The 23,831-nt window shown below is 41.8% G+C and overlaps 1 protein-coding gene across 2 annotated transcripts in view; it reads left to right on the forward strand.

Moving 5' to 3' along the window:
• Positions 1–23,831, forward strand: part of NRG3 (neuregulin 3) — a 619,340-nt gene that overhangs the window by 565,603 nt on the left and 29,906 nt on the right. For both annotated transcript variants that reach the window (XM_081861189.1, XM_081861188.1), the window contains 2 exons: positions 8,957–9,059; positions 14,972–15,098. In XM_081861189.1, coding sequence (XP_081717315.1) covers positions 8,957–9,059; positions 14,972–15,098 — 230 coding nt within the window. The remainder of the gene's footprint in view (positions 1–8,956; positions 9,060–14,971; positions 15,099–23,831) is intronic.

The following is a 23,831-nucleotide window of genomic DNA, read 5'->3' on the forward strand; positions in this document are numbered from 1 at the left end:
GGGAACAAAAGTTCATGGTTCATGGGAATTATATAAATTCCAAGCCTTCCCCGAGCTGTCAAAATGAAGGGAGAAGACCACAAGGGCTGCAAGGACTCTTCTGGCTCAGAAATGGAAGCAGCAGGAACTTCCAGCACTGGAAGACTGGCAGGTTAAGATGGTGGAGTACGTAGGGATGGCCAAGTTGATGGGGAAAATCCAGAATCAGCTTGACAAACTGTTTCAAAAGGACTGGAACAAATTTATATCTTACATGAAAGAAAATTGTAAACATTTGAAAATGTTTAGGTTTGAACTGAAATGTTTTGTAATGTAAATATAAGGAACTGATTTACTGATAATAAGGTGAAATATTATAATATGATAAAAGGTAAATAAGTGATTATAGAAAAGCGAAGAATATGGAAAGGTATGTGGAAGTCAGAAAGAGCGAGGGAAGGAGGTTGATGCTCTTGTAGAGTAATGTATTAAGTTATAGAATTATGTAACAAAATGTGAATATGATAAAAGTGGAAAATTTAATAAAAATTATTTAAAAAAAAACAAAATGAAGGGGGAAGCGGTGGAGGCCGCCAGCAAGGCGGTGCAGTTCCGCCCCTTTCCCCAACGGCTAGGGGTAGGCTTGGGAGTCGCAGGCGGGTGGCACGCCAAATATCACACCCCCCCGCAGTGATGACACCCAGGGCACACCGCCCCCACCGCCCCCTTCCTCCGCCCCTCAGACTGGCCTGTTAGGGTGAATGGAGCACTGAGCTACCAGGACCCATCCAGACAGCTTCTCCATGTCTCAGTGTTGAACTTGTAGAATTCAGCAGGGAGGAAGATAGGCACAAAAGTAGAATTAGTTTGCTCTGCCTGCCATTGGTTCTGCTTCTACCTAACATTGGTCTCCTGTGTCTGTTCCTCCTGGAAATGGTCACCAGCCACTACTGCAAGCTAGCTGGGGATCTGGTTGCCTCAATAAGACTAGTGATTGGTTGAACTTCTACTGGTGTCACAATACAGCCAGTGAGAATGTTACTTTACAAGGAGTGTTGAAGCTCCCCTGCATCTGAGGGTCTGGGTGTCCCAGACAGCTACAGAGAAGGCATGAGCCTGTGCTACTGATCAGCTGACTGACAGCGGGAAAGACCAGGGCTGTCACACCCCATGAATTGCAGTTGTATGAATTTGCACCCATGAAGCATTTTGACACGACTATCTTGTAGAACGTTTTCCACTCTCTTCAAAATTTTTCTTAATATGCCAAGGAATTAATAGATCACACAGTCATGGACAGAAATGTCCTTGTTGTTTTAATTACTGACAAATGGAATTCTGTCTGTCTTAATTAGCTGAGTCATAATACAAAGTGTTTCTTTTTCTTTTTCTGCATTTCTTCTTCAAAGGCAGAATTAAAAACAATTCACTTCTATTTTTGCTTTCAAACTGTTCATTATAAAGGGGCATATTCAAGTAACTCAGAGTAGATGCATGGAAAATAATGGACCTAAGTGAATTATGGTCATTAATTTCATTTAAAAATAAATAAATTTCATTTTTGCATTTTCTATTTTACATAAACAAATGAATTAAATACATAAACATATAATCCCTTTTGACTTCCCTCCCCCCATTGTTGATCTTAATGTAATGATATCCCCCTCTGCATCGCTTTCATAACTCTATTTTTATAACTTCTTTGTCAAGCCATAGTTCAAATTTTTACTACAAGTTTTCTGTCAATCCTACCAATGTATGTAACTGTTTACAATAGCTTTTCAAATAAATTATAAACTTCCCCCATTCTTTATTAAAGACCTCCTCTTCCTGGTTTCTAATTCTTCCTGTAAGCTTTGCCATCTCGGCATACTTATGGCCATTAATTTTTGTGGATCTGCTCTGAGTAAAAGTTAGTTGAATAGAATCCAAAATCCTTACTTTCGGAACAGATTCCATTCGATTTCCAAGGTATAACTATATAAGGTCTTCACAAGGAAATGGCATTTTTGCAATCTAATACCAACCGTGTCCAAGAATGGTAATTTAAAGCTTGTTAAGAATATTGCCCCCTCCACTTTGCTCATTGCAAACAGCTGAAAGTCTGGTAAACTTTGATAAGAAATCTGATTTGCAATGAGCATTTGTTTTTGTTTTTATAAGATATTTATTGAAATTTTCCAGAATAATACATTATAAAACCACAAAAAAGAAACAACAAAAATACAAAAATACAAAAAAGAAAAATATAAAAACAACTAAAAAACACATAAAATTTCCCTTTACCTATTTTCTTTTAACTTATTTTCCGGACCTTCTCATACCTCCCTTTCTTATATTCCAATTCAGATTATAGATTCAGCAAATCCTCACCATTGATTTGCAATGAGCATTTGAATACTTTTGATTCAAGTGTATATGCACAGCACATCATGCAGTGACTCAGTCCTGAATGGCAGGCCACTTGATGGCACAGGTGAATTTGAGCTGATCGATGCATGCAGCAAAACCATGCCTTATGGCTCTCGAGGGACACTGCCAACATCACATCTTGGTGGGGAGACGTATCACATGCTGCTGTCCATGCACTTCAGAATAAAGTTTAATCCTTTCACATGAAAACTGGTACATTAGGGAGAAAGGCACTTGGTGGGCTGTAACTTTGATATACCATTTTCTGTATGCAGGGAAGGCTGTTATTTCTGTGTGGGCGAGCATGTGTGAAAGAGGCTAAGCTGTAGGCTGTAGCACTTGATAACTCTTGGGTTAGACAAAAAGCAATGAAACTGTACGGAAAAGGGAATTGTTGTTGTTGTTGTTTAGTCGTGTCCGACTCTTCGTGACCCCATGGACCAGAGCACGCCAGGCACTCCTGTCTTCCACTGCCTCCTGCAGTTTGGTCAAACTCATGCTGGTAGCTTTGAGAATACTGTCCAACCATCTCATCCTCCGTCGTCCCCTTCTCCTTGTGCCCTCCATCTTTCCCAACATCAGGGTCTTTTCCAGGGAGTCTTATCTTTTCATGAGGTGGCCAAAGTATTGGAGCCTCAGCTTCAGGATCTGTCCTTCCAGTGAGCACTCAGGGCTGATTTCCTTAAGAATGGATACGTTTGATCTTCTTGCAGTCCATGGGACTCTCAAGAGTCTCCTCCAGCACCATAATTCAAAAGCATCAATTCTTCGGTGACCAGCTCTCACTTCCATACATCACTACTGGGAAAACCATAGCTTTAACTATATGGACCTTTGTTGGCAAGGTGATGTCTCTGCTTTTTAAAATGCTGCCTAGGTTTGTCATTGCTTTTCTCCCAAGAAGCAGGTGTCTTTTAATTTCGTGGCTGCTTTCGCCATCTGCAGTGATCATAGAGCCCAGGAAAGTAAAATATCTCGCTGCCTCCATTTCTTCCCCTTCTATTTGCCAGGAGGTGATGGGACCAGTGGCTGTGATCTCCGTTTTTTTGATGTTGAGCTTCAAACCATATTTTGTGCTCTCCTCTTTCACCCTCATAGGGTCCATCAATTAGGGACACTTGAGGAGGAAGGGATCCAGGGTCAGCTACAATCCTGTTTTATTTGCATTGTGGGGAAAGTAAAATTTGGGTGTATGTGACAAGATAGCATTCCGGATCATTTTTCTTTTAGCTGTGGAAGCATCCCTTAAGGAGAAGTGGTTTGTTTTCTTTAATTGTTAATGTCAAATAGTAGAAAATCATGCACCTTGACTTGATAGCTTGCCAAATGCCATGCTAGGCATATATTAGAACCAGCTTAATCATCACAATGAGCAAGGCAGATGTCATGGTGCGTAGGCCCTCTGAATTCCCCAAACCATTTGCCATTGCTATTCGTTTTATGACAATATGTATCTGCGCAACCGATACAGTCAACCAGTCACTGAATCCATATTCTGCTTAATTAATTACTCAACTTAAATTGCTTAACCGCTTCCAGAGATAATTAAATTTGTGTATGTGTGTGTGTGTGTTTAAATTATGTGACGCAGCATAATTTGCAGTTAGCATGTTCAGTCCCTGCAGAATATTTACTTGGATTATACAAAATGTAGCCTTTTCTGCTCATTCCCTGATAAGACTCTGTGCTTGCATCAATTTCTTAAAAGTTTGGGTTTTACAGTTTAACTCTTCAAGATGTAATTCCTAGCAAAATCCAGCAAAATATACAATGAGGTGTGATTATTTTGCTGGATCTCACCTATAGTTAGGTAAGATTTCAAAACATGCTCATTCTCTTGGCTGGTTTATTAGATGCACTCGCCTCATTGGAATGAGGAGGTGTACGGAAAGAAGAGTTTGCTTCTCTGGGTCACTGGCAATTTAAATGCTCTATATCAGCAATTGAAGAGATCGGTGAAAGGATTAGGGATCTTTAATGAGGAATTTGGATTCAGGTGGGGGGGGGAGAGGTGAGTGGAAGAAAAGGGAGGTGCCTCGCAAAGGAGGGAAAGAGAACAAAATATATAAGAGCAAAGAAATATTGATCCTGCTGTGCAAACAGTGCCTGAGTCTTGAGGAAGCCAATGTACAATAGAAAGATTCAGTTTGAGGTGTATAGAAAATCTCTTCCATCCATTTATTTGCACAGAGTAGAACACACACGTATAAGAGGAAAATTCATTTTTGAATGCTCATTTTTGAAAGCTCTGTGGAACATTGAAGACATAGGAATGATAATCATTTCAAAGAAATTGAATCATATTTGTTTACTTAATCTTAATTGTCCCTTTCAGTCAAAAATATGCTTCCTGGGCAGCTTAAAAAATCTCTTTCACACATGCACACAAAGACAGACCCTGCCTTCAGGCTTACTTTCTAAAAAGACAAGATGTGAAAGGAAAATGGATTGGGAGGGAGGGAGAAGGAAACGGATGAACTCAGGTTCATGTTCTTAATCAGAAGATGTTCTGATAACTAGCTGATACGGGAAAGTTCAAGGAGAGAAGGCACCACAAATGCTCCTTTTTCTTTCCTCCTCTGTTACAGCCTGATATAATATCTGCTGCAAGGTGATAGCTGACAGACGCCTCTTTATTTTGGGTTACATTAATGTGTAGGTACCTAGTGAAGGAGATCCCCAATAATGAAGGTTCAGACCAAGAGAGGAGGTTCCAGTTTATTTATTTATATTTTTAAAACAACAGTTTTATACCACTTTCTAGCCCTCCAACGTGTTTTATGTGTGAGAACCAAACCAAAGACAAGCAAGTAAAAGCAAACAAAAATAACAACCACTGGTTTTTCAAGTTTTGGTGTAATTTAGGAGCATTTTGGAATCTGTACTGCAATAAACCTTGGAGTCTGTGCTTAGGGATTTTGTGCAGATTCCCTAACAACTTCAAGCAGTTGGTTCAGTTGTTCTAATGCTGGAGAAGAGCAGGGAAGGTGGAAAGACCTAGTGATGAAGCAGATAGCAGATGCTAAGTAAAGAGGAGGAAAAGGCACAAAAAACAGGGCAAGCAGAGGGTTATGAATGGATGGGGGGGGGGGAATCCACCATTAGGAGAGAAGGGAGGCTGTCAAGAATACCCCTGACTATAAGAGGCAGTTGAAAGCTAGACTGAGGACTCGGCTACACTAGTAAAGAAACAGTGGTTTGAATGTGCTATAAACATGCAACACCAGATGGTGGCAGAGAGCAGGAAATTTCAAAACGTGATTTTCCATAGAGATTTTTTTCTTATCTAATTTCTGACTTATTTATAGCGTCGTTGTTTTTCCTGTGTCTAGATCCACCCAGGGCTAAGGACATGTGAGGGATTCAATTACATACCCTCCAACTTCCTGGTGCTGAAAACCGGGATGTGCATTCATTGGCCCTGCACTCTCACGCGAGCCCAACCCCCCCCCCCATCAAATTTTCCCCTTGAGAGGGCAGATTTGTGTGTGGTGTAGTGCTTAAGAGCAGTAGACTCGTAATCTGGTGAACCGGGTTTGCTTCCCCGCTCCTCCACATGCAGCTACTGGGTGACCTTGGGCTAGTCACACTTCTTTGAAGTCTCTCAGCCCCACTCACCTCACAGAGTGTTTGTTGTGGGGGAGGAAGGGAAAGGAGAATGTTAGCCACTTTGAGACTCTTTCGGGTAGTGATAAAGCGGGATATCAAATCCAAACTCCTCCTCCTCCTCCTCCTGCAACACACGCCTATGCCCTACCCGATCCGGACCACTCTCTGCAGCCCATTTTCTCCTTCCCCTCTGTCACCTTTGCCGGCATAGCCTTTCCACTTCCTTCCTCCCCTTTCCCAGCTTTCAAGGACACTACTTGCCTCCAGTCTTGTCTACCTCCTGAATTCCTCCACTCCTCACCTCCCAGACACCCCTCTCTAGTGAATGCTCCCCGTCATCCACCCCCCTTCCTCCCTTACCAAGCTCCCAATCCCCCACTTGAACACTGCTTTCCAGCTGCCCTTAACCCTGGTAGAAGTTAGCCCTTCCCACTTCCCTCCCTCCACATTCTAGCTGCAGCCCTGATGTGGCTGAGGGTTGCTTGTGAGTGACCCAACCACATGGTCATGGCAGATTGCTCAAGCCTTTTCCATACAATCAGTATCCTAATCCTTTCCATTTGCATCATTTACCTACAGCCAAGCAGACCCCATGCACATTTATTCTTTTTTAAAAAAGCTTTTGCTTATTTTGCACTTACAGTCGGGGAAAACAGAGAGAGAGAGAGAGAGAGAGAGAGAGAGAGAATAAGTAACTACTGCTGAACTCAGTGGGTGATTCTAGTATGGTCTGGGTATATACTACAATTATTGATTGTGGTTCTGAACCTGAGTGGGTGAAAAATAAATATCCACCGCTGTTTTTGAAACATGCTCTTTTCAAACAGGTTTATTTTGTAATTTTGTTGTTGGTAACACTTTAAAAGAATTAAACCTTTTTGAAGTATATAATTCAGCTGAAACAAAACATATTGTGCACTATTCACCTAAAGTAAAACAATTCTAAGGGCACACATTGTGCACCTAAAAATGTAATGTGTGAATGAGATAACCTTGTGTTTGGAAATGCATGTATCATATAGGTAACATGCTCCAAACAACAAGGGTTGTCTTGCAGCTCCCTGCCCAGTGTACGCTCAGTTGCAAATCCAATTTGTATGCAGATCGCCTCGCAGTTTATGAAATGGTTTTCAGTCCTATGGATTTAAATGGGAGACTTAAATGCATGCTTAAATCTTTCCTCTTGAAAAGAATGGTTTTTTTTTTTTTTTTTTAATCAACACAAATTGTTGTGATGGGGAGGATGGTTTTCACTCTGTTGTAAAACAACAAAAACAATTACTCTGGTGCAGCACTGATTCCTGGGCGTGAGAGTCTGAGTTGTCCCGCTGACCCTCATTGTCACCTAAAGATTCCCCATTCATTTCAATGAGAGCAGCTGATCCAGTGGTCATTTTTTCTTTCACTCATTCAATTCTGCTCCCTCATTTGGAATTAATGGGGCCACAGTTAGATGCATGCCTGGATTTCTTGACCAGAGCAAGTGTTCCTCCCCCACCCCAATATTTGCCCATAACATCCATACATACTTTTGAATCTTTACATTTCCCCTTCAAGCCTTATATTTAATTCCTGTCATATGTTAACAGGTAGCAATATAATCCAGCCAATTTGATACTCAGTTGGTATATTAAGAAAGCCTTTTTAAATTAAAATAAATCACTTAAAGAATTATTGATTCATTTCCACATACGGTGTTCCAGCTGCCTATTAATTGTCAACTGCTTGTCCTCACACGAGACAGAATGTTTTCTCATATTCTTGATTTCCATTTCATCCCTCTCTTCAAGTTAATTATGCAGCAGTGATGTTTACCAAGGCTATTGCTTCCCCTCCTTGCCTGCCACCCCCTGCTCCCCAAAAATATACTACACAATTCCCATGAAAGTAATATCCTGTGCAGTGGAGCACATCAGAAACTATGGAAAGACTTTGGCTTTCATCCAACTCTATCAAACTGCAGGGGTTTCTTTTTGGTTTGGCTTTGTTCCTTTCTTTTCAGCGCTGTAAATCTTTCAGTGTTTTATGTTGTTTGTACACTTGGAATCTGGGGGAACAACGTGGAGGCTTAGGCAGGAGTGCTATATAGTACAAAGCAAAAAAAACACACCCCAAAACCACCTTGTACATTTTTAAAGGAATGGGGTGGTGGTCATGAAATGAGTGAATCCCAATGAGCCTTGTAAGTGATGAACATGACTGAGTATTAAAAATAGAGTCCTGTTTCCAACCTTTCACCCACCACCTCCCTCCTGCCCTATGGAAACTATTTATATAGCTTTCTGAAGAATTGGATAATAATCACATCAGATAAATGCCCTTGGTTTTCATAGTTGTTTTCTTCAAGGTCCACAGCAGTCACCTGAAGGGAACCTCACGAGAAGTTGGCTCCTTTTCTTGAAAGTCCAAAGTCTTATATAAGGAACTAACAGCACAGTCCCATGCATGTCTCTTAAATTCATTAGGCCTTAGCAAGTGGGGGGTGTATAGGATAACATCCCAAGGATGGGACGATGTGTCACTTGAGATACAGGACTGCCACATCAAACAAGCCCCGCCCCCATGTCAAGTCTACCCTATTCTCCTGTGATGTGTAGGATCACTTCCTGTCTGATGAGCCATATAACCAGTTCATACGTTTCTCTGCCCTCCGGGGTACATAAACGCAAAATGTGATGGCACCACTTCATGCCATAATCCTGATTACATGTTTATAGGGTCTCCTTGGGGGGAGAATTCTGTTTGGGCCAGTGCAGCAGACCCACGTCTCTCATAACAGCATGCAGGTGGGGATCCTAAGTCGGGGGTGGTTTCTCCAAACCAAAATCTGCACACTTCCTGTTCTCCGTATGAAGAACGTGTCATGCTGATTCACACACCCTTAAAATAATAAGTTCCCCTATTTCTAGATGTTGCTGTGTAATGTTGCCATAATTTTCAATTTTGCTGTCCACAGAGAGCGAAGAGGTTTACCAGCGACAAGTGCTGTCTATTTCCTGTATCGTCTTTGGCATAGTCATAGTGGGCATGATCTGTGCAGCGTTCTACTTCAAAACAAAGTAAGAGCCTTTGTCTAGCCTCTGTCCTGTCATCCTTACACCTTTTCAGTTCTTCTGTGTTTTTCCTCCATGGCATTATTTCTGAAGAGAGTAAGATACCAGAGACCCGATATACATTATTTCCTTGTGAGTCAACATGCTCCCCCTCCCCCCCAAAAACCCCCTGCATGTAAAAACGCCCCCGCCATCTCCATGACTGACACTCATAATGTCATTTATCAGAATTTGCATACAGGAACACAGATGAATGGGAAGGGTTTGAAGAGGTTAATCTTCTTTGATCTTCTGGAAAGGCATGAAAATGCATTGTTTTCCTACCAGCTTTTCATATATCACAAAAACTGGCTTTGGGTGAAACAATGCTGAACATCCTGGTGACAATTTTGTGATCCATAAAATAAATAAATTCATAGTATGGTAATGTCTGCATCTGGCTCGAGCGTATCTATTTTGATTCATGACAGATTTATCGGTTATATATCGGAAGATGCAGAGAGCCCGGTAGTTTATATGGCTCAAACTGCTCAGTCACTCACAAGATTGGGCTGCTGGCAGTTAATAATGGAGGTCCAAGCTTGCTTAGAAAGGGAGAGAGAATGGCCCTATCTGACCATGCTATACCTCTAAAGCAGTATTATACTGCTTCAAACATTCATGGTGTCGCTCAGAGAATCCTGGGAACTGTAGTTTGTTATGGGTGCTGAGTTGCTATTCCCCTCACAACAGCTTCTTACATAGCACATGGGTCTGCCAGTTAAAAGAGGAAAAGTCAAAAATTCCATTGAGCATGCTCAAGCCCACACTAAAATTACATTTGGAGCCAACCTAGATGTGATGTTCATTTCAGTAATACATTTAATTTGCAGATTTTTTTAATGTAAAGAGGAGCCTCAGGACTTCAGCAGGTTTGGGGAAGCCATAGTTTGACTCCTTTCCCCGTTACAGTTCTGACGAAAATGAACTCTCCACGTTGGCTATTTGCATTTCAAGAGACACCTCCATTGCCCACAGTGTAGGCTTCCTCCAAAGGCAAACAGCCACTACGGAGAAGCAGTTTGTGCCAGGAACTTAGCAAGGAAAGGAAGAGTTATACTTCTCCTGCCCCCCCCCATGCTTCAGGATTCCTTATGGCAGTAATTTACCTAACAAATAATATGCATGTTAAGTGCATTCGTGCAATTGATGTCACTTCTACTTCAGTCAAGTCTATAACCTACTGAAATTTGTTACTAGTAGCCACCAAAATCCGTTTTTGCCCTTGAGAAACATCACATTTAGGCTGCTGTCCTGGGAACTGGGCCTAGAAAATGGAGGAGGTGATTCAAAAAGTGGTTTGAATGTCTCTTGGGCTGAGTGCCTTTTGTGTGATAAATGTTAGGCCCTTTGAAAAGGACAAGTCCTTCTTCCCTTATGTCACCTCCTGTTCTTATCCTATTTCTGCGAAGAGAGAGGAACATGTATGCCACTCAAAAGCTCTCTGACGAACCATACCGCATCAAAAGTCAATGATGGACAATGGTTGGGGACTGTTTAGCAGTCAGAGAATGATGCAGCACAGGTTAAGTTCCATTAATTTCAATGGGAGAAATTTCAGGACATGATTTTATTCCTCATTGAAATAAGTAGAATTTAAGTGCACTTGACTTTGGCAGTTTATGCCCACCAAAAAAAAAAAAAGTAGAAACTTATAATATATATCCCTATTAGTCCTATGCCCATTGCAATAAAATGCTGTCTAGACAAGGCATTGATTACTTTTCTGTTATTTTATGATTAACCATTATGTTTTCATTTTATGTTCTGTGTTTTAGATAATTATTCTGAAGGAGGAAATTTGTGTTCTCGGATGTCACACTTACATGTTGTACAACCTGTGTGTTGGCATCCTTGGAATACTCAAATCCACAAATGCATTATTTAATTTCTTAATTTTTATTGACTAGAACAGCCCCCCACACACACACCATTGAACTGGCTTCATTGACCAAATAAAATCAAAGCTTTCTCTGTAGCTCTCATTGTCCTTGCTAGGGCACATAGTTCATCAGCCGCAAATTATGCAAGCAACAGTTTCATGGTTCTTAAACCAGGAAACCAGGAGTCAATGTGCATATATCACAACAATATAGGGCCTTGTCCTATCAGAATCTACCATAGCTCCCCATATGTATCTAGAATGTGAAGTGACTGAGTCATGAGTCTAAAATGTGAAAATTTCAGAAGCTTTTGAAATTTAGTATTGCTGAATTTTGCAGTTCTTGGATGATGGGTGGCTCTTAAGAACATGAGAAGAGTTCTGCTGAATCAGACCAAAGGCCCATCTGATCCCATATCCTGTTCTCACAGTGGCCAGCCAGAGACTTATGGGGAGTTCACTAGTAGGGCATGAACAAAACAGCACTCTCCCCATTTGTGATTCCCAACAACTGGCATTTAGAGTCTTTCTGCCTCCCAACAGTGGAGGTAATACACAGCCATTGTGGGTACTAGCCACTGATAGCATTGCTATCTCTGAATTTGTCTGAATTTTAAAGCCATCCAAGATGATGGGCATCACTACAGCTTGTGGGAGCAAATTCAACCCTTTAACTATATGAGCTGCAAAGAAGTACCTTCTTTTGCCCATCCTGAATCTTCTGACATTCAGCTTTGTTAGAGGGTTCTAGTATTATGAGAGATGAAGGAGAACTATCAGAGTATATATGGGCATATTATTGGTATAGGGAATGCCCATAACGTAGTGAACATTGACATTAATGTGTGAATGCTGACAACCCCTAATGAGTATAATGAACATTTTGAAATAATCAGTAAGAAGGGACAAGAGCTCAGGGATAGACCTTTGTGGGAACACTCAATCAAATTTAAAATATCTGCAATGGCAGATACATATTGTAATGGCTATATGTAGAAGTTGGGTTATTGTAATTATCATAAGCTGGAGAAATGGGTTTCTATTTGCAGACAGAAATGCAGAGGTATAATAATGGATGCTGAAGGAGGAACATGTGTTGGTCCTCAGTGGCACATACATTGCATGTAGAAGGGGTGATCCTCAGCATAGTTACAAAACTCAGGTACTAGGTGATGAGAAAGACCTCTGAGACCTTGGAGAGCAACAAACTAGTCAACACAGGCAAAACTAAGCTACATGGACAAACAGACCCAGCAGTTCCCTACGCTTGTGAATACATCTCCCCTCATTTTGGACAAGCATCCCTCCATGTTGACAATAGCATTTTGCCAGATGTCATCATTTGCTGGTTGTTGTTTGTTTGTCCCGTCCCCCCAAACATTAACAACATTGGCCTGGGACCGCCCATTTTCACCTTTGAATGTAGCTGTATGCCGGCTCCCTCAGCCAATAAAGCGAGATGAGTGCCACAACCCCAGAGTCGGCCACGACTGGACCTAATGGTCAGGGGTCCCTTTACCCTTTACCTTTATGAGCCACATTTCAAGCAGTCAGTGTAACAAATAAAAAAATGGTTGGGACCAACTGTCTCACTTTGCCTCAAGTTGTACATTGCAGCAGGCTCTGTGTGGTGGATTTTTGTGGCAAAAATCAGCCTGTGCAAGCTTGCAAGTCTCAGGGAAAGAAGGGTGGGTGTAAAAAAGCGGTTTAACCCCTTTCCCTTTGGTCATTTTTCCATTTGAAAAACACTTTCCCCAAGCTAAGCTTTCAGTCACAGATAGGGCATCCTCTGAGGAAAAAGTAATCAGGTGAAGCTGTTTTGAGGCGAGAAATACCTGAAGGTGAACTCCATCTACTGACTGTGGTGGTCGGGGAACAAAATACTTTTATATAAGACTCGTCCGCAGCAATCTCGAAATTGCTGTGATATTCTCTCACCAGCTAAGCATCTGAAACTAGCTCACAACATCCAAAAAGGGCTACTGCTCAAAAGCATGTGCTCTGGATGCAGAAGGCTCCCAAGTTCCATGTGGCATCTTTAGGCAGGGCTGAGAATGTCTCATGTCCAAAAGCTTGGAGAACTGTGGGCAGTCATTCTGGACAATGCTGACCTGGCTCAATATATGGCAGCTTCCTACGTTCCTCAGATATTCTGATTACTAGAACGGTCCAGAAATGGGTGGGGACATGAAATGTATGACCAAATTAGCTCAAGTGTTTTCAAATTGAATGGACAGTTCCCAGCCAGCACATCAGAACATGAGAACAGAACTGTCTCACAATGATCTTCTGACATCATAATAGAAGTCAAGCCGCTCTGGCAGTTTACACTCTTAAATCAGCCACAGATGTGGCAGGTTTGAGTTTGTGTGTGTAGATAGATATACAGTGGTACCTCGGGTTACATACACTTCAGGTTACATACACTTCAGGTTACAGACTCTGCTAACCCAGAAATAGTACCTCGGGTTAAGAACCTTGCTTCAGGATGAGAACAGAAATCGCACAGAAGCGGCGCAGTGGCAGCAGGAGGCCCCATTAGCTAAAGTGGTGCTTCAGGTTAAGAACAGTTTCAGGTTAAGAATGGACCTCTGGAACGAATTAAGTACTTAACCCGAGGTACCACTGTACAGTGACAGCCAGCAGTGTACTGATGCTTGAAAAGTGAGAGATGTAATTAAAAAGCACATAAAAGAAAGAAAAGCCACTTCTTTTTCTCTTTCCCTCCACCCCGCACCAAACTCACAGTGTCTATGACAGTAGTGTCTCACATCAGATGTAACTGATCTGTAGGAAGGGCTATGTGAATGGAAAACAGGGATGTTGTATGTACGCTTGATAACTATGGAAATCCTTTAATAAAAACAACTATTTTTAAAAAGCACATAAAGCATGCAATTCATATAATTCCCATGAACCATGATTTTTTGTTCCCCAATTCTTTTAAAATGGATGTTTGTAATAAAGCTCCAAATAAGCATACTCCGCAGTGGAATTTCACTTGCAGTGAAATTGTGTTAATTCTGTTACACATTATAGATCAAGCTTCAGGCATGGTTGCAGATAGAGCCATACTTCTAGTGTGAATTGCAAAAAAGGAAAGCTTATTTATTGCTAAGATGAGACGTATTCTTCTGAGAACATGTCCCCCCCCTACCCCAAAACGGCACTTTGCACAATTTTATCTGATTTCCCCCCATTTCCCCACACAATGCTCCAGAACAACCCAGGCTGCAGAGCACTGTGAAGGATGCAGAATGGTGGCCAGGTTGCCAATATGCTTATTGCTGCTGTAACCACTTGCAGCAGCAATGAAAAAGAATCAAAGAAACAAATAAAAAGGTTCCCCACCCCTGAGAAACTGTAGGGGAATTTCTCCCTTGCTGCTCTAGCATTTTGTTGAAGTACTTCCCCCAATTTCTCTGTCCACAAATGCATACAGCTCTACTGTTGGTAATAACAGATGTTCAGATGAATAGAAGTTCAGTGGTTAATGTGCATTAACAACTAGATACTGTTAATGTGCAATACAGATATTGCATATTTCCTGGTCAATATACACAAGCCTTGGGGAATGTGCACATCACAGCTAAACTGTGTATATTAGGAGAACTTTGCACTAAGATGCTGATTACCGTAATTTTAATGTTTTTTAAATGAATTTACAAGTTGTCATGAATTTTATTTTATTTCTTTTTTAAAATGCAAACTGATGTGAAAATGAGGAGAAATGAAAGTAAGACTGGGAAAATGAAATGCTGAAAGGGACAGATTCACTCATCCCTCATTTCAGCATAAACCCTGCATTACTGAGAACAAGTTGTTCTGACCTGCCTGGACTTGCCTTCACAAAGGTTTCGGTTCTAGTCTGTGGTCATTGAAAATATTAGGACAGTTGGAACCAGAAACCACATTAGAATAATTGAGATTACAAAAATAATAATCACTGCCCATCTTCATCTGGACATCTTTTTGTTTTTTTTCTTCTTCTTTGCAGAAAGCAAACAAAACTTATTCAGGAACAGCTGAAAGAGACACGAAATGGGAAAACCTACAGCCTTAATGCTTCCAGCATGATGGCAAAATCAGAGACCAGGGCCGAAAGCCGAGTCCAGCTGCAAAATGTAAGTAACTTTGCCAACCTCCATCCTTAATTCACTGGTTGAATGCTTTAATACTGATGGTTTGGGTTCTCGTCACCCCCAGATGTGCCACTAATTTGCACCTGTGGTGCTGTGGAATTGAAAAAAAACCTGAACAGAATCATTTTATTTGTCCAACGGTCTTTGTTAAAACAGTGCAAATTGGAGCTTTATTATGCTGTCTTGTCGTGGTTTGCCATAGTAAACGCCAGCATCTGAATCGATGTAAAATTTATAGGAAAACTTCAGGGAGCAAAATGGGATGTAGAAAAAAAAGTTGCCTTGAACAGCCAGCCATGTTGGCTCAATGTCTTTGGGAACTATATAGCTTTATGGTGCAAAACAGCAGGCTATGAGAAAAGACACATTTAGTTATCTCCACACAAGGTTTTCAATTATATGCTGGCTATGTAAGAAACTCCAAATTAAACATTAGCCAGAACTAATTCAGAACTTGGGTCTCGAGGCAGATGGTTCCTAAGTGGACCCAGGATGGGTCAGCATAATTGAAGGGGTGCTGAATCAGAGCCCCAGGTTGGATTGTGGGACTGTAATTAGAGTTGCTATCTTCCGTTATTGATCCCCGTTCATTTGCCTTCAATAGCAGAAATCAACATGTGATTATGATCAGGGTCTCATGCAATGACCTTAAAGATTGGACAGAAGGCCTTTCTGGAAGTAACCTTGTCCTGGGCTGCATAATGCTTCAGAGGTTGACACTATCACACTCTGAACCAAGAAACAAATCAGAACCAATGCAGATGACACAGAGTTGGTTGTATGATTCTAGTGCCAAGCTCCCCATCAATATTTTTGAGCCACATCTCCTGTTCTTTTATGCTCTTAAAGTAATTGGGTTCTTTCCATGAACCATGGTACTGATACTGATAGGATACATAAAAGTAATATCATCTAAAACCACACACACACACACACACACACTCCTACTGCTTCAGCCCTTCAATATTTTTGTTGTTGTTTTTCTTAGAAATGTCATTGCCTTTCCATGAACAGATGCATTGAGGTAGTGGGATTCCAAGCAAGAATATTCTCCATCTCAGTTTTTTAATGCTCCATTTTACTGGCGTTGATAGTTCGTTTCTCTTTCTTCTCACCTCCCGGAAAGACAAGATTAATGGGGTGCCTTGATTATGCATTGCAATTGACTATCTCGTAATTGAAGGTTGCGTTCTACTTGAAGGTTACTTTGCATAACAGCATAGGCTGCACTTTGGGCACACAAAGAGCTTTTGCCTGGACAGATCTTTCCCTGAAAACTAAAGACCGGTTTGCCCTGCTGTTTCATCCACTCACCAAACTTAAACTGCCTTTCAACAAGTTGAGCCATCGTTAGAGACAATCTAAGACATCTGCTTGCCCTCCCTGATAGTTACAGTCATAATAACCTTAATAATGATAACTTGCTACCCCTCATGTGGGCCACTTAGTGAGGACTGCGGCTCATTTGTGGGGGCTTTCCTCTGCCCCCAGGGGGGGACTGTTAGGGTGCCGACTCCTTTCTGTTCAAAGATTCTAGACCTCTCATAGCATTTATAATTCCCCTGATTGAAAGTGGAATAGCCTGGCTTCAGTAGTCTATGCTCCGGTAACCGCCAGATTACATTACATTACAATGTGCTATATGTGGCTCCAGAACCTGCAGCTGGTGCACAACACAGCAGTCGGACTGTTAATGGCAAGCGGATGGTCCAGTCACATTGCCCCGACTACATTGCCTCTCTATGCTTTTCTGAGGGCCTCATTCGCAAAGTGCTGGTTTCCCCCCACAAGCTGATCCCAAATAATACTGCTCTGGGTAATTTAGAGGTTAAGAAAACAACAACTTAAATGGCCACCAGCAGCTGCAAAATACAGTTTTACAAAATGGAAGCTGTTCTGGTTAGCACTGTGTCAGATAAGATCTGGCATCCACCCCCCCTCAAAAAAGTGAGCATGGCCAGAACCCAAGGAGGGCTGTATTTCTCTCTTTACTGTTCTCTTTTCTCCCTCTCCCCACCAAACGCCCTTCCTCCCTGCCCAGCAGACTGCTGGAACCAAAACTTGATTGATCTTGCCAGCAGTCTGAACTGATCACTTGCAGGCAGCTTTCAGCATTAGGCCTAGGGCCTGGGCATTTTTTCAGCCAGAACTCACCAGAACTCAGTCTTGACGCCTCTCAGGTGGGCGCCATTGCCATTATAAGAGAACAAGGGAGGCGTTTATGTTGAGTTCTGGCACCTCTTTTTCTAGAAAAATAGCACTACCTATGGCCATAGGTTGCCACCCCGTGGTAGATTAGGACTCTCCCCCCCCCCATCATTTCTACCCATAGCTTGGTTTACTATGGTACCTTAGCGCTCTGACAGGCTGGATTTGCACAGCAGAAAGACCCTTCTGTACATATGTGCCAAATTCAATGTCCCTTTGGGATCTTGTTTTCAAGAGACCATGCTATGTAAATGCAAGGAAGTGACTATAATCCCACTTCCTTTTTGCAGCTTGTTTTAAATGCATTGCAAATTTGCTTTTCACTTCAGCTAGCCTCATTTATGTTTTCAGGTGTTTGCATAACTGCAGTTAAAAAATACCACAGTCCTCCTTCTCTTCCCTCGCTCACCTCTGTGCCAACGAAAGCTTCAATAGCTTGATTATCAAATCTGCATGCAAGGTTAAAAACATGGATGTTTGCTTTCAAGAGGTGTTTTTCATCTGTGACACAGCACTTCACACGGCGCTTTAAAATGGCATGTTTTCTCATTTGCATTCTTCTTTCAAATTGCTCAATAAATTGTGAGCTCCCTAAATTCACTGAAGGTTCAGATTAGGAGGGTTACATTTGACATTATACTTCTCACACTGTAAGATGTGGAACTAATACTTATGATCGGCAACACTATATTTAGGAAGTAACAGACATACCTAATTATATAACATTTAAGAGCCTTTTCATTCTTTATTTTCTAAGAGAAAATTAGGTACACATTTCAGATTTCAGGGACAGCCAGCTTCTGTATTCTTGATGGCGACTATTTTCTTAATCTGGTTGGGCCCTGTGAGAATAGGGTGCCAGAATAGATGAGTCTTTGGTTCTCCTTATGCTCAGATACCAGTCTCGAAGTCAGCATTGTCTAGCCCTATTTCCTATATATATATATATAAAATTTTCAAAAATCAAAGCATTTCCCAAAAATTATAAATCAGTAAAAACCCTGGACCTGTTTAGGGATTTGTAAATTAATACAGGGAACTTGAACCAGGCTCAGTAGTAGATGGGGATGTTTTAACAGTTTTGTCCCATTTTGGTGGCTATGTGTTCCCCATCAGCAGTCTAGCCACCACATTCTGCCCCATCTGGATATTCTGGGCCAGGTCTAAGGGAAACCCTACATGGAGTTCACTGCAGTAATCCACCCTCAAGGTTACCAGTGTATGGTCTACAGTGGTCAGGCTATCGCACTCCAAGAATGTTCATATTTGGTGAACCAGGCAAAGCAGGTAAAGGCTCACCTACCCAAAGAGGATACGTGGGCCTCTTGTGACAATGATGTGTTCAGGAGTACCTTAGAGCTATGTATCTGCTCCTGCATCCGGAGTGTGACTCTGTCCAGAATGGGCATTTTTCAGACATGAGAACAACCTACCCCAAGAGTACCCATCTTTTCTGGATTCAAGCACAGTTTATTGGCCCTCCTCAGATCCACCACTGCATTTAGAAATCAGTCTAGAGCTTTAACAATCTCTCCTGATTCAGATATTATGGAGAAACAGAGCTGTGTGTTTTCTGTTGGAAATGACTTCAGAAGTACAGTATGGACCAGATATGTGTGGTTCCTATGAATTTATTATTGGGGAGAACTGAAAAGCTAGAGATGGCATGCAATGGGATGGGATGGGATGGACCTGTGATTGAGTGCCACTAAGACTTTAAAAAGGCAGTTTTTCTTCAAATCACATTACTGTGCAGTATGCCCCTACAATTGATGGGGGAGAAATTCTTTGGTTGGCTTTCCTCAGTGGGCTAACTTGAACCAACCCGCTTGAACTTGCTTGTAGATCAGAAGGTAACTCCCAGTCGGATTGCACATTTATCTGAATTTTGTAATGAAGTTTTGGCATGTAGAAAGTCCACAAAGATGTATTTTACATTAAAAGTGTATACCAACTGTGTACAACTTAAATACTTTTTGTGCATACTTTCAAAACATTTGAATTAGGCTGCTCAGTCCACCCATAGCTCTTGCCTACAAGAATATTCCTTGTACATAGAAAACAATTACAGATAGGTAGCCGTGTTGGTCTGCCATAGTCAAAACAAAACAAATTCCTTCCAGTAGCACCTTAAAGACCAACTAAGTCAGTTCTTGGTATGAGCTTTCGTGTGCATGCACAAAGGATGCAGCCTAGCATTCTTCTTGAGCTGCTAATATTCTGTGACAATATTTTGTCTTATTTTCATCTCCATGGAAATGTATGTAACGCTGTATGTTCCTCTCAGTGAAGCACATTTGTATTGGAAAGGGAATAAATAAGTATTAATTGATTGAAAGCCAATATATAGTCATGGAAGTACATAACTCAAGTCAAGTCAAGTCAAGTTTTATTGCGGCAAAAGCCAGTGACACAGAACACCACAAGATCAAACAAGAGGAAATCAACAACAGCATCAAGAAGAAGAAAAAAAGAAAATTATTACACAAGGGAGCTTCGCAGTGTGCCATTCAACAAAAGAGATTTACGCTTCCTGATTGCTAAAGTGCAAAATTTGGCCACCTCATATGATATTGAGCTTGAGGAATCTTCCAGAAGGTATTTTCGTAGAATTTCGGGGGAGGATTCCAAATAATGTTGAAGGGGTATAAATTTTGATTAAAGCGGCAAAATAAGTTGAACTCGTTCTTCACTATAGAATTCGCAAAATAGAAGGATGTGAGTGACAGATTCTACCTTATTAGACATACAGGGGCAGAGACGCGCATGCATTGGTACCCGCGTAAATTTGCCGTACAGCACTGCTGAGGGCATTGTCTCAAAGCGGGCTCTGGAGAAAGCCCATCTATAAGCTTCGTTAGTGATGTTAGTTAAGTAAGGGGCAGCTGAAAAATTAGACCAAGCTTTTAAAGATCTATACGTCTCCGGGAGTAGGGCGTCTTCTTGTTGCAATTCGACATCGTAGAGTCTCTGAGTGATAATTACTTTAGCCTTGTTCAGAGTTCCAATAAGAAGATTTTCAGGGTTTAGGCCAATTTGTTTGATCTTGTTAGTTATTTGCATAAGCCAAGGAGGATAGGGAACTGCAGCCAGGAAGTAAGGTAACAGTCCCTTAGGATTGTAATGGATTTTCAACCAGAGGGATATTGCTTGCTCCCAGACTTTTAATTCCACTCTGGGCAGTCCTGCCTCTTGCCTTAAGACTGCATTAGGTGTACACTTTGGGGTAGCAAATAATGATCTTAAGAATTTTGATTGTACTGTTTCAAGGGTCTTAAGGTTGGTAGAAGGGCTAATTTGAGAGCCATACAGGAGTTGGGCTAACGATTTTGCCTGGAAAACTTTAAGGGCCATCGGGAGGAAGCCAGCTCCTTTCCTTCTGAATAATCTAAGGATGGCATTTGCACTTCTTCCTGCTGATATAGCTGATGTGGTCAGGTGTGTTGACAATTTGGCATTATAATGAAAGTAATGCCTAGGTATTGGAAGATCTTAGTCTGTTCAATGGCGTTTCCCTTTACGCTCCAATTATCTTTCCTGAAGGAGCGGTTAAAATGTACAGTTTTGGTTTTGGCAAAGTACATAACTGAAAGGTAAAGTTAAAGGTAAAGGACCCCTGACAGTTAAGTCCAGTCACGGACGAATTTAGGGTTGTGGCGTTCATCTCGCTTTACTGGCCGAGGGAGCTGATGTTTGTCCGCAGACAGTTTTTCCGGGTCATGTGGCCAGCATGACTAAGCCGCTTCTGGCGAAACCAGAGCTGCACACAGAAACACCGTTTACCTTCCCGCCGGAGTGGTACCTATTTATCTACTTGCACTTTGACGTGCTTTTGAACTGCTAGGTAACCGAAAGGTACCTTAGTGTTATTTGCTCCAAACATCAGCTCCCTACTCATGAATGGAAACTTAAGAAACTTTTGCAAATAAGAACCAATCTATTAAAATTGTAAGAGAATGGTATGCAGTTAGAGGAGAGGGAAGATTGTTCCATCAGGCACACAAAGATTCTTGTGCTGATGGAACAATCTTCTTAGCACCACATTGACTTCCATCCCACATAGCCATAACTATAAAGTCCAGGTAGTTTTAAAGGTTTACTCTTTACTAGCTCCAACTCTCTGTCACATTCAGGTGAGCTACAAATGCAGTTTCCCGGCTCAATATCTAATGGACAAAGGTTGAACCTCTGTACCATCTGAGAATTTTAATGCCCCCCCCCAATCTCTTTCTAGCCTAATCCCTCATGGTATCATGCATGGTTCCATCAAGATGGAAGAAGGGGTGAATGAAATTTCATTTCAGCACTGAGCAGAGGGTATACATGATGGAACAGGCAGGATCAGTGCTGTAGCAGCATTTGCTGGTGCCCGGGCCATGCACCTGCATGGGGGCACCTGATTCATGACCCCTCAAAATCATGCACCTTGGTCTATGGCCTCCCTGTTCCATGACCCCTCATGCCACAGCCCTGGGCAGGATTAGTGGCTATGTGGATTTGTCACTTTTGAGAGACATAAGAACATTAGAGGAGAGTTTTTCACTTCCAGCAAAGTTATACTGGGGAACACCCATCTGTGTTTCATATCATTGTCTGAAACAACGGCCACCGTCACTTACTGTAACTGGTGGCAGTTTTGCCATCCAGGAAGGAGTATTTTCCAACTGTGCTATATGCAGTCTTTTAATTGGAAGTCTGCTAGAGATTGAACCTGGAACTTTATGCAGGCAAAGCACATGATTTGTTGCTGAACTGTGGTTCACTTCCTATTCTAAACGTCACCCTTAGCTACCATTTCTATTAGTGCCTTTCCTCCACTAGCTATCAAAGTGTTTCGCAGATGAAGGCAGCAATCCTCTCTTAAACAAACTAGGAAACAGGACCAACCAAGATCACACTGCTGATTCCATGACAGTGTGAGGGGTTGAAATTGGCTGTGAGGCCAGTCTCCTCTGTGTTTGGACCATGCTGTCTCCATTGATTTCTTTAGGACAGCCAGCCTTGGGAGGTAGGAGTGGAAAATTGCTAGTGAGTGGCTAGGTAATTGCATTTGACAGTTGATTTTCTCCATGAAACTGTGAATAATTGGAAAATTTGAACAAAAGATTATTTTTAAATGCTATCATTATTCATTAATTTATTTAACTACATGCCTCAAAAGTGCTTTTCAGTAATTGCTCTAACAACAAGCACAAATATAATCAGCCAGGAGACAATAAGCACTTTCACAATAATAGCACAATTAAGCCTTTTACTGTACCAAAATGCCAAGCTGATCTAGTAGCCAGAGCAAATTCGTGGCACTTGGACAGGCTATTGGGTTGCTTGCCATGTGGAGCAAAAGCATTTTCAAAGTGCACTCGGCAATTCTGACCCAAAGTGAAAGGACAAATCATGCACAGATTCCAGCTCTGAACATGGGCCTTTAAACAAGAAAGGAAATTGAAAATAAGCACAGATGAGGAAGGAGGAGCAAGAAAGTAGAACCTTTTCTTGAATTTGCTCCTCAAAGTAACAACTTTATGCAAGGCTTCTTCAGCAACACTCCCGCACCAGTGAAATCTGGCTAGAAGGGGCTTGGCCCCTATTGCACAAGGCTCAGATGGGTGGTAAATTGGTTAAACGTTTTCAGCAGGGGGCCGGTCCACTGTCCCTCAGACCTTGGGGGGGGGGACTATATTTTGAAGGGGGAGGGGAATGAACAAATTCCTATGCCCCACAAATAACCCAGAGATGCATTTTAAATAAAAGCACACATTCTACTCCTGTAAAAACAGCAGGCAGACCCCAGAAATAACCCAGAGATGCATTCTAAATAAATGGACACATTCTACTCATGTAAAAACATGCTGATTGCCAGACCGTCCGTGGGCCGGATTTAGAAGGTGATTGGGCCGGATCCAGCCCCGGGCCTTAGTTTGCCTACCCATGGATTAAATGGCCTTGTGCAGCCCCATCAGTGGGCAGCCAGCATTTGCCCCAGCAGGGACAGCTCACCCATGAAGCAAGGTGAGGCAGCCGCCTTGGGTGGCAGGATTCACAGGAGCAGAAGATCCAGACTCCAAGGAATGCATCACCCACGGTCAGTGTTGCCACTTCTACTGCAATAATGCTAGGAAAATGCAACCAGTGCAAAACGCCAGCACCCTGTCTCTACAACTCTACTAGCATCTATCAGTATTGTGAATGTCACCAAACTTACCTTTGGTTGGTATCTTCATGAACTTATCTAAAAGACTGAGTTAAGCATTTGAAAAATCTATTGAAACCAGACATTATAAGTTCATTTTAGGCTGGGTAGTTCGCAAGTCTTTGTGGCTTTGTTTAATGTTTTGTATTTTTCTCAGAAGGTTGATAAAGTATGTATAATGATTCTGTGTATATTAATCGCCAATGTGTTGCATGAGTTGCACTATTTCTACTTCAATGGCAGCAGCAGTTGGTGTGTGCTCCTTAGAGGACAGATCTGCCGCCACCTCAATGCAGCCTCGACAGTGGCCTCTTGGT

Source organism: Podarcis erhardii (genome assembly GCF_964252035.2).
Source record: "Podarcis erhardii genome assembly, chromosome: 5".
NCBI lineage: Eukaryota > Metazoa > Chordata > Lepidosauria > Squamata > Lacertidae > Podarcis > Podarcis erhardii.